At 43.3% G+C, this 18,789-nt stretch overlaps 1 protein-coding gene across 2 annotated transcripts in view; it reads right to left on the minus strand.

Moving 5' to 3' along the window:
* The window catches only part of LOC311058804 (semaphorin-4G-like), a 58,911-nt gene that overhangs the window by 36,954 nt on the left and 3,168 nt on the right, over nt 1-18,789 (minus strand). For both annotated transcript variants that reach the window (XM_084076313.1, XM_084076314.1), the window contains exons 2-5: nt 9,770-9,918; nt 2,351-2,413; nt 1,930-2,028; nt 53-146 (exon numbers count right to left, since the gene is read on the minus strand). In XM_084076313.1, the coding sequence (XP_083932439.1) occupies nt 53-146; nt 1,930-2,028; nt 2,351-2,413; nt 9,770-9,918 (405 nt within the window). The remainder of the gene's footprint in view (nt 1-52; nt 147-1,929; nt 2,029-2,350; nt 2,414-9,769; nt 9,919-18,789) is intronic.

The raw sequence follows: 18,789 nt of genomic DNA on the forward strand, positions 1-18,789 counted from the left end.
TAGTAAAAAGGTGGAGGGCTCAGCGTAGAGAGTGTGTTGTGGTGGGTCTTACCAACGATGAGACCGGTGTAGCCAGTTGTCGGGCTGTATGGACATTTGTCTCGACCCTCTTCGGTCTGAGGTGACATCACAAAAGTCTCCTCGTCCTAAAAACAGCGGGACACGTAAGGGAGACAGCAGCGTAAAGGAGGGGGACTCCAGTGACACATTTAATCCTTTGCCCTGGGAAGTTACAGAATGCTTAGGATGACATTATGTCTGACTTGAATACTTGATGCATGATCTTTACTTTTACGTAACCGGGGACGAAGTAAGAGCATGGTGGGAATTGGCAGTCCAAACGTTCCAAAAATGTATTATGAATTAACCACTTAAGTCCTAAACCTAACCACAATTTGACCGCTTTTCCCATATATGGTCATACCCATACAGGGGATGACAAAGCACACGCATCGGTGAAAACTCAAGGGAGTGCGGTGCCCGGCATCAATTCACATTCTGAGAGGCGGATGTCCAGATATGCCCATATATACAGTAGGCATATAATATGGAGATCCAGTTGTCCAGAACATATATGGAGAACCCTGATGACATTGATTGATTGATTGATTGATTGATTGAATATTTTATTAGGCAAAAAAGAAAAGTAAAACGTTACAATTACATTTAAAATACTTTGTCTAAAAGATCCGTCCAAAAAAGTCCTTGGTATTCAATTCATAGTCATATATAGCAGCAACCAAACAGTTCAAATATCAACACAAAAATACAGAAAAAATCACACCCAGTGTGAAGTGGGCGGTGTGTGGTCATCACAACATGACTCACTTTAAAAAAAGGATTTATGACTTTTTTTAAAGTCCATACTGCTATTCATAGGGCTGCACATGTGTCATGTGTTTCGCTAGCCAATCACAGTCCTGAATTTGCAAAGTCAGCCAATCACATTACAGTTAGTGGTGATGACACAAGCTGTAATGTGATTGGCTGATATGGAAAAAGTATCGATTTGCATTAACAATGGAAGGGTTAGGGGGTACACAATTTTTTTGGTTGGTGTCCAAAACTCACTTATAGGGGGCGGCTACACCGCCCCAAAAATCTACCTTACAATTTGAATCCTGCGCCATGTCGGTTGTCAGTATGTTGTATGTACGTTGCACGTTGCATCACTCTTACTGTCTGTCTGAAACTTTACACTACATCATCACAACAAACCAACCTGTTACCAAGACGACGATGACGATGAGACGGTCGTCCCGAATATGGACACAACGCCAGTGTGACGTAATCTCACGACAGCATAACATCACGCATGACATCACATCCTACCTATAAATTCTAGGATGCCGTCAGATCGCACCAGTTCGACGGTTTCTGAAGTGGGTACTTTCAAAGCCTGCCGTGGATTTAGGAGAGCACAAAACTCTCTCTCACACTGTGAGGTGCCTGTAAGGTGGCACTGCAAAGTGAACGACGCGTCACGCTAGACGTTCGGGCCGCGTAGCGGCCCGAACTTCTAGTAACTGTACAAATAAAATGTTAAAAAAGCAGAAAAAAATAACATTATATGTACAAACAATGGGAGGGGCGGGGGGTTGAGAGTCAAAGCGGGGGGGGGGTCGTCTGTCTAACGAAAATGGTACTATCGAAAATGGACATCAGTATGACGTCATAGTACTGACGTCTGGCCTGGACTCTAAATTTGGTTCATGCATGACACCGAACTCCATATATGGGCATAAAAGGGACACATACAGACAGATGGGTACAACGGGTCCTCTGACACGGGTACAATTGGTATTGCACAACTGGATGGGGCATGCAAACTTGCATCATTACCAGGTATATACAGTAGGTTCTTACTATGTATGCACAGAGCGGTCTGAAGGCTTATATTCCCACACATAGAGATGTAGAGGTTCTTACTATGTATGCACAGAGCGGTCTGAAGGCGTGCGTTCCACACATGTAGAGGTGCGTAGAGTTGTATCTCTCAAGGAAGCGTATGTGGTTGAAACACTCCGTCTGAGTAGAGAGGAGCATAGAGACGTGAACAGAAACGTGACTGTGATGACAGGAGTACCAATACAGTCAGACGCACGCACGCACGCACGCACGCACGCACGCACACACACACACACACACACACACACACACACACACACACACACACACACACACACACACACACACACACACACACACACACACACACACACACACACACACACACACACACACACACACACACACACACACACACACACACACACACACACACACACACAGAGAGAGAGAGAGAGAGAGAGAAAGAGTGTCAATATGATAAACACAAGTCATTTTTTACCTTGTTGTCTTTCCCTTTACTAAGACACAGCTGTTTCTGCTCCGGGGAGGCATCCCACTCAATCTAATGAATGAATGAATAAATACATAAGTAAATAAGTACATACACACATACATACTGTACATACATACCTACATACAATCAATAGGAGAGAGAGAGAGGGAACACAAGTTATTGGATGATTTCATATCGTCGCTGGAACCTAAAGGGGGGGGGGGGGGTATGTAGTTATTATTTAATAACAAGCTCTTGTTAATACTTTTCACACGTTAAAACTAACTACAAACTATTTCACAAATACAAAGCTAACCAAGACATATCCTGATAGGTCTGATGTGTGTAAAAGATGTCAATAGTCTGCGGCTGATGACCACTGGCACGTGTTTTAGTTTTATCCCAAACTATCTGTGTTTTGGTCTGCAGTGTTTGATACACACACACACACACACACACACACACACACACACACACACACACACACACACACTGCCCTTTTCGGAAACTCTATTCTCTATTCCTAAAGCACCTGCACCCACACGGTGAGTTAATGCATCCACAACTCTTCTTGCCAGGAGGCTGATTCTTCTTAAATGGATACATCCATCCTCTCTCACCCATAACAGATGGATCCATGAGATCGTATATTGCATTAGCCTTGAAAGAATAAGGTTCTCTCTTAACTGCCAAGGACGACTTTGACAACTTTTTGATTTTTTTATGGAGATATATTTTATGGAGATATATTTTATATATATATATATATATATAGTGCAGCGTCAGGCGCACATGCACACGTGAGCGGCGCTGAGCGCATACACGTGAGCGATCGGCAATTGAAATAACCAATTTAATATGTAGGCCTATTTATTAACCCACAATCGAATGTTTTTCTATTTAATTTACTTTTGTGTGTGTAAACATGGCAAGTGTGAGGGGACTTTCATCATAACGTGTAAATATAAAACTTCAAAATTAAACAAACATATTTGACCATATTTGGTCATATTGCGAGACAGCTACACACATACATAGACGCAGAGACTCCTGATATATTTACATCCTTTATCAAAAATGGCTTAACGGAGGACCGGCCAGCGGGAGGGCGGACCTGTGACGTCATTCTGACTCAGCCATAAACCACGGCCACATCACAATGACAACATAAACAAACCAAAGGCCACGTCACTATGGCAACATAAACAAACCACGGCCAGTCGACCACGTCACTATGACAACATAACCATAAACAAACCACGAGTCAGCTCCATGTATGGGCACAAAAGGGGGCATGCCCATATATGACCATATACTGATGACATCAGGAATCTCCATATATGGACATAAAAGGGACAAGGACTGACAGATACAGAGCCAGTGCCATGTAGGTGTGAGGGCCCGAACTCTAGATGTGAGGGCCACGTGGCCAGGGCAGGAATTTCAGGGAGGCCACGAAGGCCATGGCCGTCATTGCCCCTCAGTTTGGCCTTGTACCCCTCAAAATAATGGCATGCCCTGAGGCCACAATGGCCTTAATGCCCCAGCTGACTGTACCACTTTCTGTTTCTTTCTTGTCAATATGTAGGCACCAGTGTCTCTTTCTTGTCGTGTCTTTTGTTGAGATTCTGAATTCTTAACTCCCCTGAGTCCCCATCTTTAAACCAATCCAGTGACTTTGATTGGTGCAGGGCTGAGCATGGATCAGATTGTAAATACCACAATTTATTTATTTCACTGCAGATAGTCTACATATTAAATTTAAAATCACCCTTAACCCTTAAATTCTATTAATTCTTTCAATGGACTAAAATCTTGTTTTTAAGGCCTTCCTGCCCTGGCATTTGGCCTTAAAAAAGTGGCCTTTCTCCTAAAATGACGAGATTCCAGGCCTGCACGTGGCCCGAACCTCTAGTACTGAAAACAAGATGTACCGGTAGTTTTGAGCTTGTAGATCTGCTACTTTTGTTATTTTTTTATTTGAATCCTGAAACGTAACAGTTTTGAACATATGAGGTTTCCACCCTACAGAGACCAATTATTACGTAATCGCCTAATCGCAATTATTTGAGATAATCGCATAATTGTTTAGCTCTGTCCCCTCAGCCAAAAGTACACCCTGCGTATGTCACTGATCACATGACCTCAATCAATTATCCAGTTCTAGGCAATACAGAAGGGGGGGGGGGGGCTTTTTTCTTATTTCCACACAACAGCTCTAAGGTGTATTAAAGACATAGTTCAATGTTGAAAATGAGTGGTATTCCCCTTTAAGGGACTCACAGCTGGGTTGTTGAGGTTGGAGACAATGCAGACTGGTCTTACTAGAGTCTTACCAGAGGCAGGGAGACAGAGGGGGTCACCACTGGAGAATACAGAGTAAACACAGAGTATCCTCCAGACCAACACACCGTTCTCTCAGTGAAGCGGAAAGCCTGGAGGATCACAGTTGGACTGGAGCATGTGGTAGCAGAAATAATTCATATAGTGTCATTGTGGTATCAATACAAAAGTATTGTCAGTTTATCTCTCATTCCTGTAGCCAGATAGCTCTGTGAGGGATAAGTTTGGTTTGTTTGTGTTCTATTTGCAGCTGTCAGGGTAACTCTTTGTAAGCTCAGCATGTTCATGTACTGTATCTTTCCCCTGTAGTGTGAAATTGTCACCTGTTCTTCCTTCGGTTCTGTCACAAACCCACCTTACTGAGTCTAAAACAGCTGATTCATGTCACCTATTTTCAACTGTTTTTCTGTTCCTTATTTAGCTTAGAATGCAAGGCCGTACAAGGACTAGCCCAGCTACTCTGTTTGACTCTGAGAGGGAATATAATACCGTGTGAAATGCGTGCTTGGGCTTCTTCTCTCTCGGCTGGCATGCCGGCGGATTGACTGTGTGACAAGAAGTTCCTATTAAAGATGTGGATTGATCGCCCTACCACTCACGTCGTACTGTCCTAAAACACTATTTCAGACCGGCTCCTTTGAATGGCCCAAAAAAGGCATAAAGTATTTGGGCATAACCTTCCCTCCTAAATTGGCCGATCTAGTAAAGACGAACTTTGACCCACTTCTGGATAAAATACGTACCGATGTAGAGAGATGGTCTCCTTTGTTTCTATCAATGTGGGGAAAGGCGAACATCATCAAAATGAACTGCGTTCCTAGACTCAATTATTTGCTACAGGCCCTTCCGGTTAAAATTCCACTACAATATTTCAAACAATTTGATCAAATTTGTAATAAATTCCTGTGGAACAACAAACGTCCCAGAATGAAACTGAAAAAACTACAGAGACCAGTGGATAAAGGTGGTTTGGGGGTTCCTAATCTCCCACTCTATCACTACGCATTTACCATGAGACACATGGTACAGTGGTCCCTCCCGCCGGAAAGGGCCCCCCCATGGTTTAGTCTTGAGAACGCACTCTGCTCGCCTGTCAGACCTATTGATTGTCTTTCAACCAAATTAGACTCAATTAGCAGATCACATCCAATTGTGTCTCATATTCACTGGGTCTGGAAGACAATAGCCCGCATGTTTAAATTCGATCCGTTTCTCCACTCGGCGGCTGGAATATGGCACAATCCTAAACTCTGTATAGGAAAAGACCCTTTTCATTGGGAAGCATGGTCTCAACGGGGAATTACAATATTAGGAGACTTATACCAGGAAAACACTCTAAAATCCTTTGAAGTCCTTAAGACAGAGTTTGACCTGCCCAATGGCCACTTTTGGCAATATCTGCAACTACGGCATCTACTGGTTAAGACCTTTGGATCCCTCACTGTAGGCCCCCCCAAAATTGAACAGGTGGAGATGATCCTTAAAATCTTCGGACAGGGACACGAGGCTTCCATATACTATGCCATGCTCCTGGAGGCCTCCGACTCTAACGCGATGGTGTCTAAGACGCCTTGGGAAAGGGACCTTGGAGTTTTAATTTCGGATGAGGAATGGGCTAAAATTCTCAGGAATGGCAAGAAAATGTCTAGAGAACTGCGTACGAGACTGATTCAATTTAAAATTATAAATAGGATATATTGGACCCCGTCAAGACTATTTAGGGTGGGCCTGACCGAGAGCCCAGAATGTTGGAGATGTCAGGATAGAGATGGAACCTTAATGCATATACTATGGAGCTGTCCAAAAATACAGGACTATTGGGCTGCTATACATGTGAAGCTAGAGAGGATGACAGGGCTGATTATCCCCTTCTCTCCCAGGCTTTTTGTTCTGGGTGACCCCTCTATTTTACGAACTGTATCTCCCCCCTTAGCTGAGTGGGTTCAAACTGCCCTTATGTTAGGCAGGAGATTGGTAGTCAGGGCATGGAAGGACCCATCTGCACCGGCTCCTTCTCTGTGGTCTACTTCCTTGGGTCAACTGGCCGCATATGAAAGATTGTCTTATAGATTGCTCAACAGGATGGATAAATATGACTTAAAATGGGGATATTATCATTTACACGCTTCAGGTCTTGGGTGACGTTTCCGGCTCGTTATGTGAGCTTCAACTACCTATTAGGGACTTAGGTTAGTTTTGTCTGGGGTAGGACTGGGGTTGACTGTTGGCAGTAGGCCTCTGTGCAATGTATTTTTATTTTTATTGTTGTTGTTTCCTTTGTTGTTGTCTTTGTATTTTCTTTTTTTGTCTTGTATTTTGTCTGTTTTGTCCATTCATATGTTGTGTATGGTATGTCTTGTCTTGTCAAAAGAAAAATAAAGTACAAATCATAAAAAAAAAAAAAGATGTGGATTGATCCATGACATGCTGTGGTCTCACTCTTTCTACGAAGACTTCTTATGGCCAAAAAAAAATCCCATTATAAGCTGAGGAAAGCTGTCCTCTGATCCTGATAATAACACACACCTACACACAAGCTTTCACTGAAATACTCTTTTCACACTCTTAGATCACTAAAACTGCCTTCTTTCATCTTCGCAACATTACCCGCCTTTGACCCAGTCTATCACACACTGCTGCTGAGACACTGCATGCCTTCATTACATCCAGACTCGACAACAGCAATAGCCTACTACTATATGGCGTCACCACCAAGGTTCTCAAGAAACTACGGTACGTACACAATTCTGCCGCTCGCCTGCTCACCCGAACCCGATCCAGGGACCACATCATTCCAGTCCTCTGTGACCTCCACTGGCTCCCAGTCAAGCACAGAATTGACTTCAAAATACTAATCACTAACTACAAAGCCCTCAACAACTAGGCCCCACGCTACCACTCTGAACTCATCCAACCCCACGTCCCCTCCCGCTCCCTCAGGTCGGGTGATGCCAACCCCCTGGACACCCTCAGGACAAATAAGCGAACCGGAGGTGACAGGGCCTTCACGGTGGCTGCCCACTCCCAGCTCACATCAGAGCTGCCCCCCTACCCTCACCACGTTTAAAACCACACTAAAAACCCACCTTTTTAGACTCGCATTCCCTACATAAAATCCCAACCCTCCACTTTTGTTTACCTTTCTTTTATAGTTTTAAAAAAAAAAAATTGCAATGCCAGCCTGACAGTGTGTCGCAGATTCGACTCCCGTTACGGACGACCTTTGCTGCGTGTCACCCCCCCCATCTCTCTCCCCATTTCCTGCCTACTTTCCCTATCCCTCTCTAAATAAAGGCATAAAAAGACAGTTGTTTTTATTTTGTTTCTGTAAAGCGACTTTGAGTACCTAGAAAAGCGCTATATAAATCGTACAGTATGTATTATTATTATATTACTGCGCTGGTGTCTGTCAGGGTATCTGAATCTCTTGTCAAATTGTTGACAGTGGTAAGGTTTCTCTTCAGTGTGGACACACTGGTGTATGCTCAGTTGAGCTTCACCTATCCCTCTCGGTTCTGGGGGCTTGCTTACAACAAGCCATTGTCGAGGCGCACTGTGTCCCTTTTATGCCCATAAATGGAGTTCCGAGTTAGCCATGCCAAAATATGGAGTCCAGGCCAGACTATGACATCAGTACTATTACGTCATATATGGGCCCCTGATGGTCGGGCGGTGGACAACATGCACTGATGTCAGTCACTCACACATTAGAAGGACAACATCAGCCACCAGAACCAGGCACGTGTTTTCAATGAATCTAACATGGTTAAAATCGACCCCCAGGGGCCCTGATACACCCATGTATGGGCATATCGGTCGGATTGACTGTGCAACGAGTGTGAGCGCTTCATAGTGGCTTATTATATATGATTATATATATTCAGATTTTTGCCAGACCCAGAGGGTCGGCCTACATGAGGCTTTGTCTGTCCCTCTTTTGTCCCTCTTTTCTCCATATATGGTATAAATGGGAAGACAGATACACAGACAGACGGATCCCTCTTTTGTCCCTCTTTTCCTCTTTTCTCCATATATGGCATAAATGGGACGACAGATACACAGACAGATACACGCGTCATGCGAAGTCCGGCCATTCAGATTTCAACCACTAGGGGTCTGGCAGTACCAGGTCTCCTGGTTCTAGTTTATTGATTGATTGATTGAATACTTTATTAGTCAGAAATGTAAACCCCACAAGGTACAGTCAGACATTTAGGCTAAAATGTCCTGGGGACTTGTTTCCATTGTGGTCCTATGTATTCAATTCATCAACATAGCATAAAAATAACACAGTATTACATATCAACAAATATAAAACACTATATGTACAAAGGAGAACAACGGAAAAGGAGGATTCACAAGGCATACCTGTAGTACTTGTACACAATATAACTGCATCGGCTGAAAAGGCTCGAACAAGTCTCAAGTTTAAGGTAAAATCCCCATTCTAGCAGCGAGGCTGCTATATGTAACAGCTTACATAACCCTGCAAGCTGCCAGACAGACAACACGTTGGTATTCACAGCAACTAGCTGGAGGGAAGGCTACAGATAGAGCACTGCTTATTCGCTACTGTACCTGCAAGCTACACCGTGGCTCTTTAAAACAAATGCTTTTGTAAGAGTTTCATGTCAGGATGTCTCTCTCTATAATGAGCACCGTAGCTGGTCAGGTGGTTTCCCTTGGTACCTTAACCCATTTAAGACCTGAGGCCGATTCTACGGATGCCTTCTAAATCAGCTTTTTAGTGCCATGACATTTTGAGAAAAGAAAATGGAAAATATTGCCTGAATTGCTTCCAGCTGTGAACTTGAATGGGACAAAAATCTAATGTGGTAGAAGAACACAGACTTAAAAGGAAGGACAGGTCTTTGGAGAATGTTGTTCCTAAAGGCTCATCTGCAGTATGTTGTCTTGAAATGTTGCCAGTGTATAATAACGGCCGTAAGATAATTATGCTCACGCAACAATGCATTGTAAAATGCTAATTGCACTGTGACTGCCTTACAAATAGGTGTGTGTGTACGCACACGCACGCACACACAAAAGACATGCACACGCACACAAACAAAACACACTCACCGTCAAGGCAGAGCCGTGGGAGATGTCAGAGGTGTTGAGGCTGAACGCAGCCCCTCGGGCCCCTACATAGAGACGCCCGCCGTCAGCCGACAGCAGCAGGGGGCCGTAGTTAACCGCTGATGACTGGAACCGCCTACAGCCCAGCAGACCTACGGGAGAGGAGAGGAGAGGAGAGGAGAGGAGAGGAGAGGAAATTCCATATTTATCATTGCTGAAACTGCACACATGGGTAGGGCTTTCACGATTATGAGATTTTACATGACAATTCATTGTCACACAAATATTTCCGATTAACGATTTAATTGTGTTTTTGCCGTTTAACACTGGAAGATATTAATTTACATTTCTGTTTGGCTTTTAGGCTTTGAAGTTGCACAGGGCAGATATGACAAATGATAACCTAAATATACAAAGACATGACTAACATATATATCATAACTTTATATAAAACAATTCAATTCTTTGATATATAAAAATAAAAAAGAAGACACAAAGATGCACTTCTCGATTATTAAATGAATCAAGAAAAGTAATCGATGGAATAGTCACTAAGAAAATAATGGCTTGTTGCAGCCCTAATTTCAACCGGGTTTGGGAGCTTTACATGGTACAGAGACTGTCCTGGTCCCAGACAGTCAGTGACCTACTATCAAAATGCCACGGCTGGTCATGTGTCTATGCTTGCAGGATTAAAGCGTGACATTTTGGCACCATCCATCTTGACATTCTCTTCAACCGATTGAAAGTTGGATTGGATAAAGTCTTAACTCCACCATCTCCAATCTTACATCTGTAGTAGGGGCTTTTTTGTTTTTGCATCTAGGCTATGTTTTCTCTTGGAGAAATTCTGCATAATGATGAGTCCTGGTGACCATTGTTATGCATATTATATGCAAATTTGTCTGAACAGATTTTAACAACATCTGTGCTAACATTTTAAGATATAAAAAATGCATCTTGGCCACTTTCCTCCAATTAGACTCAATCCTGCTGCACAGAACCTTAGTGTTAACTAACCCAACATTTGAGAAAAACAAAAACAAAAAGAACTGTCAACAATACCTTCTGTCACTTGCATGATATTGCAAGTATATCCGCTCAGGTTTATCACAACCCATTGGGATCCCCCTGTTTTTGTCAAAATACTTCCAAAACGTTAACGAAGTCCACGATCATAACACCAGAGGCAGCTCCACGAATCATGTTCAACCCAGATTTGGCTCAACAAAGGGAATGAACTCGTTCTCATACTATTCAACAGAAATGTGGAATGCCCTACCAAAAGGAGTAAAGGAGTGTAAAACCCTACTCACTTTCAAAACTGCCCTAAAGATACACCTTCAGGAGGCTGCAATTCGAAAATGGCCCCTGTCTAAGTCTTAACCTACCAGACAGCGTCACGTTATTGGTTTCTACAGACCGTAAATGAAGCCTATTTGAAGCCTATTTTGCAGCGATTTGTTTGTTTGTTTGTTTCTTTCTATCTTTTCTATATCCGGTTGATATCCGGTCCGAAATGCAAACGGAATTTAATGCTATTGGCTGAAACCGCAGCGAGGGCGGGTCTTCACTCGGTAGAACCAGTAGAAACCCTAGAAACATACCTTACGTTATCATTAACTTTTAAATAAATGGGACCATAATTTACCAAAATGCATATCATGGTGATTGAAAGAAGACTTTAAACTAGCGACTGGAAGCATAGCATTTATGACAATGTTTATTAAGGTAAGAAAATCAAGTGTACAGTTTGGCAAAAAAAACATTCGGTTGAATAGAGCCTAATTGATTCTGCAACCAGCAGGGGCGAAACAGAGGTGAAACAGCTAGACTACAGGCCATTCATATGAACTGTCACACTTCCTATATAGCCTCAATTTACAAGTCGGATGCTAGCCCCTTGGTATGACGCCATTATGTGACAAGGTGTCCATGTCTCTGTGTTGGATGTTTTGTTGGATGTGGTTGGATGTGAGTTTATGTTTCCAGGCTATATTGGGATGCAGCTGTTTGACAGGCCAAGATAATGATGACTTCTACTCACACACGCACATGTGGCGCGTGCACACACACACACACACCTTACTAGGATTATACAAGCTCTGAACACATGACAAACCAAGACTCCACTTAGCTTATATAAACATGCCGCCACTGTCAGTACAAACCATTACAAATATTTAATAGTACCCGCGTGCGCACGCACGCACGCACGCACGCACGCACACACACACACACACACACACACACACACACACACACACACACACACACACACACACACACACACACACACACACACACACACACACACACACACACACACACACACACACACACACACACACACACACACGAAGAGTTCGGTGAGAACCTCTATGCTTGGTACAGGCATACACAGAATATTATCCATTTAACTTTCAACCTGACATCCCTATTTTCCACCATTATAGGTGGAAAACAAACACCTAAGTAAAAGAAATATGAAATAAAATAAAATATAGAAAAGAAAGAAGAAAGAAAAGAAAAGAAACCTCTAAAATATCATTCACCACACGTGAACTTGCAGACTTGTATATAAGAAAAGAAAGAAGAAAGAAAAGAAAAGAAACCTCTAAAATATCATTCACCACACGTGAACTTGCAGACTTGTATATACTGTAGGGCTGAAGTGGTTAATGAATTCCTACCCGTTGCTGCAAAATACAACCGTCCCATCCCACTGGGATCATTCCACCTGGATGAGTCCGTCCCTTCCCACCACAAACCCCTCCCGTTTGCCCTTTTTTAAGGGATCAGGTATCCACTAAAGTTATTCTGTCCCCTCCCTCTCTGCAGTTGATCCCGGCGGCTCTATGGGGCTTTTTTCTGAGGGCCAACACACAACCATTCCGGTGGGTGGGTGGGGTACGTGAGGTGAGCGCACACTCATCCCGGCACCAGGAGCTCTGCATTGTTGAGTCAGAACAATGGGTTTGTGTCTGGAGAACAAAAGGCTTCCGGGGTGAAGACAATGGCCCCTGCACTTCCTGTCGGTGACCCCGGCCTGACACACGCACACACACGCACACACACACACACACACTTTCTGCAGGTTAAGACACTGGCAGATGTGCTCACAGAAAAGCCATGTGAACTGGACACCCCCCTACCCCCACTTTTTGGGTGTTGAATTGCAGTGAAGGGAGGGGGTGTGCAGTGGTGCAAGTACTGTACATTTTTCAATGTTTTGTACTTCTTTATACTAAAACGTCAAGTAACATTTTAATACAGGCGTTTTACCTACATTAACAGTAAGTGGTATTGCTACTTTTACTTGTAATGTATGTAAAACACCTGAGAGTGTGCGTGTGTGTGTGTGTGTGTGTGTGTGTGTGTGTGTGTGTGTGTGTGTGTGTGTGTGTGTGTGTGTGTGTGTGTGTGTGTGTGTGTGTGTGTGTGTGTGTGTGTGTGTGTGTGTGTGTGTGTGTGTGTGTGTGTGCGCGCGCGTGCGTGCGTGCGTGCGTGTGTGTGGTGGGGGGGGGGGGGGTTTGGACGGAGGGGAACAGCAGGTGAGGACAGGATTATATGATTAAATAACACTCCTGCTGATCAACGCCTCAGTGCTTCTAGAAAAAAAGCCTTTGCCATTAGAAGAGCAAGGGCACATTCTGTTAACCACTTCACTACTTAAACCCTCTATGCTTAGACTCCAGTTACAGCTGTTTCGTACTTGGAAGTAGCTGATCTACAAGCTCACAACACGTCGCTTTGAGACACGTTATGAGCTTGTAGATCGGCTATTTTTGGCTAATGTTCCCCCTAGAATATGGATGCCTATTTTATACTTTGTCGTATGATGGTGACTTACGAATATAGCAGATCGAGAAGCTTGTGTGCTTGTAGATGTACACACCTGCATGTGATGCTAATGTCCCTGAAAGTATTATGCACACACCTGCATATGACGCGAACACGGACACACCTGAACATGATACACACCTGCATACGATGTTAATGTTCCCAAAATAACACAAACACACACACACACACACACACACACACACACACACACACACACACACACACACACACACACACACACACACACACACACACACACACACACACACACACACCTGCATATGATGCTAATGTTCCTAAATCACACGCACGCACGCACACACACACACGCACGTCGCACGTATATGATGCTAATGTTCCTAAAAGAACGTACACACCTGCAAATGATGTCAATGTTCCTGAAAGCACATGCACACACCTGCACATGATGCTAATGTTATAAACATCATGTACACACCTGCTACTACACACACTATCTGCACATTTATTTCTCTACCGTCTATTCTCTCTCTTCTCACCAACACTACAAATGATGGATCCCTTCTTTACACCTGAAACCCTGTGATGTGACAATAAAGATGATACTGATTCTAGAAAGATTAGGACAACACACGCGCACACGCACAGGCACAGGCACAAGCACATGCTCATGCACACGTTGAGAGAGGTGGAGGCAAAGACGACGCAGAAAGCCTGAGGTTATTATTTACTTTACCAGTCAAACACACAGCTCTCGGTTTAAACGAGGCATTATGGACAGGACAATGGAATGAGGAGGATGTGTGGGGGAACTGACGGACCCCCCAGGGAAGGACCAGACCCCGGATGGCAGGGTGTAGACCCTGGAGCGGGCAGGAGTGAGAGAGAGAGATAGAGAGCGAGAGAGAGAACGAGAGTGAGAGAGCGCGAGAGAGAAAAAGAAAGATTCTGGGGACAGTGGGGAGTAGGGGTGAAACAGTTAGAGATTATCAAAAATATTTCTATAATAATGTTGCACTTTTAATCATTTTGTATTTTAAAAGTACAATTTTGATTGAATACAGGACTGTGGTGACCCTGACCCTTAAAACAAAACAGTACTTCTGCCACTACTGATTGTCACTGCCTGAACTAACGTTGCCAACTTGGCTGCACTCAGTTTTCAGGTGAACACCAGGGCAGAACACACTGTTCAGACAGACACACACACACACACACACACACACACACACACACACACACACACACACACACACACACACACACACACACACACACACACACACACACACACACACACACACACACACACACACACACACACACACACACACACACACACACACAGAGTGACTGGTGAGCAAGGTGCTTGGATGCTCTCCAACTGTCTGTGTGTGTGTTTGTTCAGCTCCACAGACGACAGGTGTGTTTGCACTACGGGGGACTCTGACATATCGTTGCAGTCGGGCAGAAACCTTGTATCTCCATGTTTCCAATTTTTTATGTTTTGTGGTAAATGAATGCCCTGCTCCTCTCCATCATACTGCAGTGTCACACAAAAGTTGCCAAAAATGGCCGATCTACAAGCTTGCAACCAGCTAACTCCAAAATGTTCATTGTTCAGGAAATGACAAAAACAAAACAAAATTGGAGTTTTTGTTCATCATTGATAAGAACAGCTGAATGGACCTCCAAGCTCACAATGAGGTTGGAGGTCAAAAGGGGGTGGAGCCTAGAGTCAGCTAAACCAGCTAACTCCACCCCCCTTTGGTGGACTTAGTGGTTTAGCAGAAAGTTTGAGGATCCAATGGAGTTAGCTGGTTTTGTCAGAAGCGCTTTTTAATACCTTTCATTGGTTCAATATTTTGTTACACACAGACGTAAAGGGTGATCAATAGCACTGATTTATGTAATAAAATGCTAAAGTGGGAAAATGGAGTTAACTGGTTTCTGCCGGACAGCAACGAGTGCTATTTAAATTTGTTTTAAGTCTAGGTGAAAGTAGTTAAGTGTGTCTGTGGGTTTTATAAATATTTAATATTATATGTATTAATTAAATAATAACTACACTGGATCCATTGGAACACATCTTCTTTTTTCCCCACATTTCCTGAAAAGTAACCGTTTTTGAACATACAAGGTTTCCACCCGACACCAACATGAGCCAGCAGCACAGGGTTTTAAATCAACAGCCTCTTCCAGTCACACACACACACACACAAATGGTAAGCTAGAAAATGCGTCTTTGGCTCGTAGTCGTAGCAAAACCTCTTTTAGTGTTGTCTACAGCCCCCCTACAAAACAATATATACATTTTTCTTTACCCATCATTTCCCCCTATAGGCCTACCAGCAGTTATCAGCCATTGGAGTAGTGCGGTGCTGTTTATCTGCATAAACTACCAAACTACCAAAAGAAGAGTGAAAACGCCACAAAAAAAACATATCCTCAGGCTCTATACTGGTGTCTTTTCTGTTTTCGCTCTACATTAAATATCTTAGCTGAAAATAGCCGACACGTTGTGTACGCTGTAGATTTGCTCTTTTCTGCAATGGTTTTCCCAAGAATACAGATGCTGGGGTTTAAAGGGTTAGTTCAGATTTTTTGAGTATTTTCTGTAGGAAATACTTACCATTTATGTAGTGGTTGCAAAGGTATTAATTGATTGCCCGAGTCCCGTGGTCAGAGTTATGGTCCGTTTCTGATAAATATGAATGTAGTTCCGGTACATTAGTAGATTTGGTGGGGGCCGCTCATTAAAAATAAATACATTTAAAAAACTAGCGTAATTTGTATTGTTGACCTATTTCTACCATATAGAGCAAGTTTCGTTCAATTTCGACCCATCTGTCACATGGTACTATTGTGTCATATATTTTGTGCGTGAGTAGGCTGCCGCGGCGCAGTGATTCTGGACACAAACATTAGTAGTACCATGTGACAGAGGGGTCGAAATTGAACGAAACTTGCTCTATATGGTAGAAATAGGTCAACAATACAAATGACGTTAGTTTTTTAAATGTATTTATTTTTAATGAGCGGCCCCCACCAAATCTACTAATCTACCGGAACTACTTCATATTTATCAGAAACGGACCATAACTCTGACCACGGGACTCGGGCAATCAATTAATACCTTTGCAACCACTACATTAATGGTAAGTATTTCCTACAGAAAATACTCAAAAAATCTGAACTAACCCTTTTAGTCAGTGCTTTTCAATCTTTTTTCATGCCAAGGACCCCTACATTGATAACAATTTGACCGCGGACCCCCATCTGAAAATGGTTTGTGCCAGGGACCCCCCATAGCAAAGATTTGAGTTCGCTTTAAAAATATATATATATTCAAAGACGCTATGAGCTTGTAGATCTGCTATTTTTGAATTGCCAAAGCTAAGTGGTTAAAATGATTGTGACGCTATGTTAACTAATTTCGCTGGGGACCCCCTGGTACCCCCCCAAGGACCACTGGTGGTCCCCGGACCACTGGTTGAGAACCACGTGGTTGAAATGGTTAAGAATACAGATGCTGGGGTTGAAGTGGTTAACTGTAAAGCACGGTTCCAACAGGAGAAGGCTGATGCGACGAGGTGAAGTGGAGTTGAACAAAACAAAGACATCATCCTGATCAAAGAGAGGAATAAAAAAAACACACACGACGACTTCACAACAACCAATGATACTGACGAGAGACATCTCGCCGTGACAACTTCAAAGACATTTCTTAATGAGAAAGTGTTTTGTGTTTGTGTTTTGTTTTCCTCGGTGAGATTTGTGATTAAAGCAAGCTAGTGGCTCTTAAATCTCTCACCTTCCCATTTCACTCAACACTTTCAACCTGGTGTTCCTAATCTTGGGCATGTCATTATGTACAGTAGGCACAAACTGTCACACACGAAAAAAAGGTCAAAATATTTCAAAAGTAGTGAAAATAGCCTATCTACAGGCTCACGACACCTTGTGAGCCTGTAGATGGGCTATTCGTCAGACGACAAAGTATATCGTTGCTGTCGGGCAGAAACCTTCTATCACCATACTATTTCAACGTGTTATGTTTTCTTCGTAAATGAATGCCCTGCTTCGTCAGTCACATTACAGTGTCGCACAAAAGCAGCGGAAAATAGCAGATCTACAAGCTCACAATGCGCAAATAATAACTACATTGGATCCAATGGAACAGCTTCTTTTCCCCCGTTTTCTGAAAAGTATCAGTTCTGGACGAACTGCCTCTGAGACTCTGCCTGTCTGAGTGTTTAATCTCTTTAGCTGTTCAAAACACAGCGCTGGATATCTTCAAGCTTAAAGACCCCTTCACACACACACGCACACACACACACACACACACACACACACACACACACACACACACACACACACACACACACACACACACACACACACACACACACACACACACACACACACACACACACACACACACACACACACACACACACACACACACACACACGTATATGTACCTTGGGAATGGGAGCAGAGTGAAGAGCAGAACCATCACACAACGACGGGTCCAAAGAGATGTGCACCCAACCCGCGTGTGCGTCTGGGCACCCTGTGTACTGTATGTGTATGTACTGTACGTGCATGCACGCACGTGTACGTTGATTTAAAAGGTGCTACATAGCAGTGGTTCTCAAACGTTTTCATGTCAAGGACGGCCAAATTAATACGTAATTGGACACGGACCCCCATCGGAAAATATGTTGTTCACCGCAGAAAGCAGCCCATGGTGCAGACCAGCTCATGCAGTCTCGCAGGTTGATGAGAAACACTGAGATTAAGCCATTAAGACCGGGAACGCTTCCGTGTCATTTTAGATTTTAAGCTATAACCATTATTCTATACTTTGGCTATTCAAAAATAGCAGATCTACAAGCTCATAGCGCGGCACCGAGTGCCGCGCTATGAGCTTGTACATCTGCTATTTTTGAAAAAATCTTGAACGTTAGTGTAAATATTATTATATGTTTAAAGGGATGATTTTTTACTTCTGGGGGGGGTCCCTGGAACAAAATATTTTCAAATGGGGGTCCGCGGCCAAATACATATCATTTTGGGGGTCCTTGAGATGAAAAAGCTTGAGAAACACTGATATAGCAACATGAGTTTTTTCAAAAAACTGTTAGGATTTAGAAGACATTTGAAGATGCGTTCCCGGAATGAATGGGTTAAAG

This window comes from Gymnoscopelus microlampas (genome assembly GCF_963454915.1).
Source record: "Gymnoscopelus microlampas genome assembly, chromosome: 13".
In the NCBI taxonomy this organism is placed as follows: Eukaryota; Metazoa; Chordata; class Actinopteri; order Myctophiformes; family Myctophidae; genus Gymnoscopelus; species Gymnoscopelus microlampas.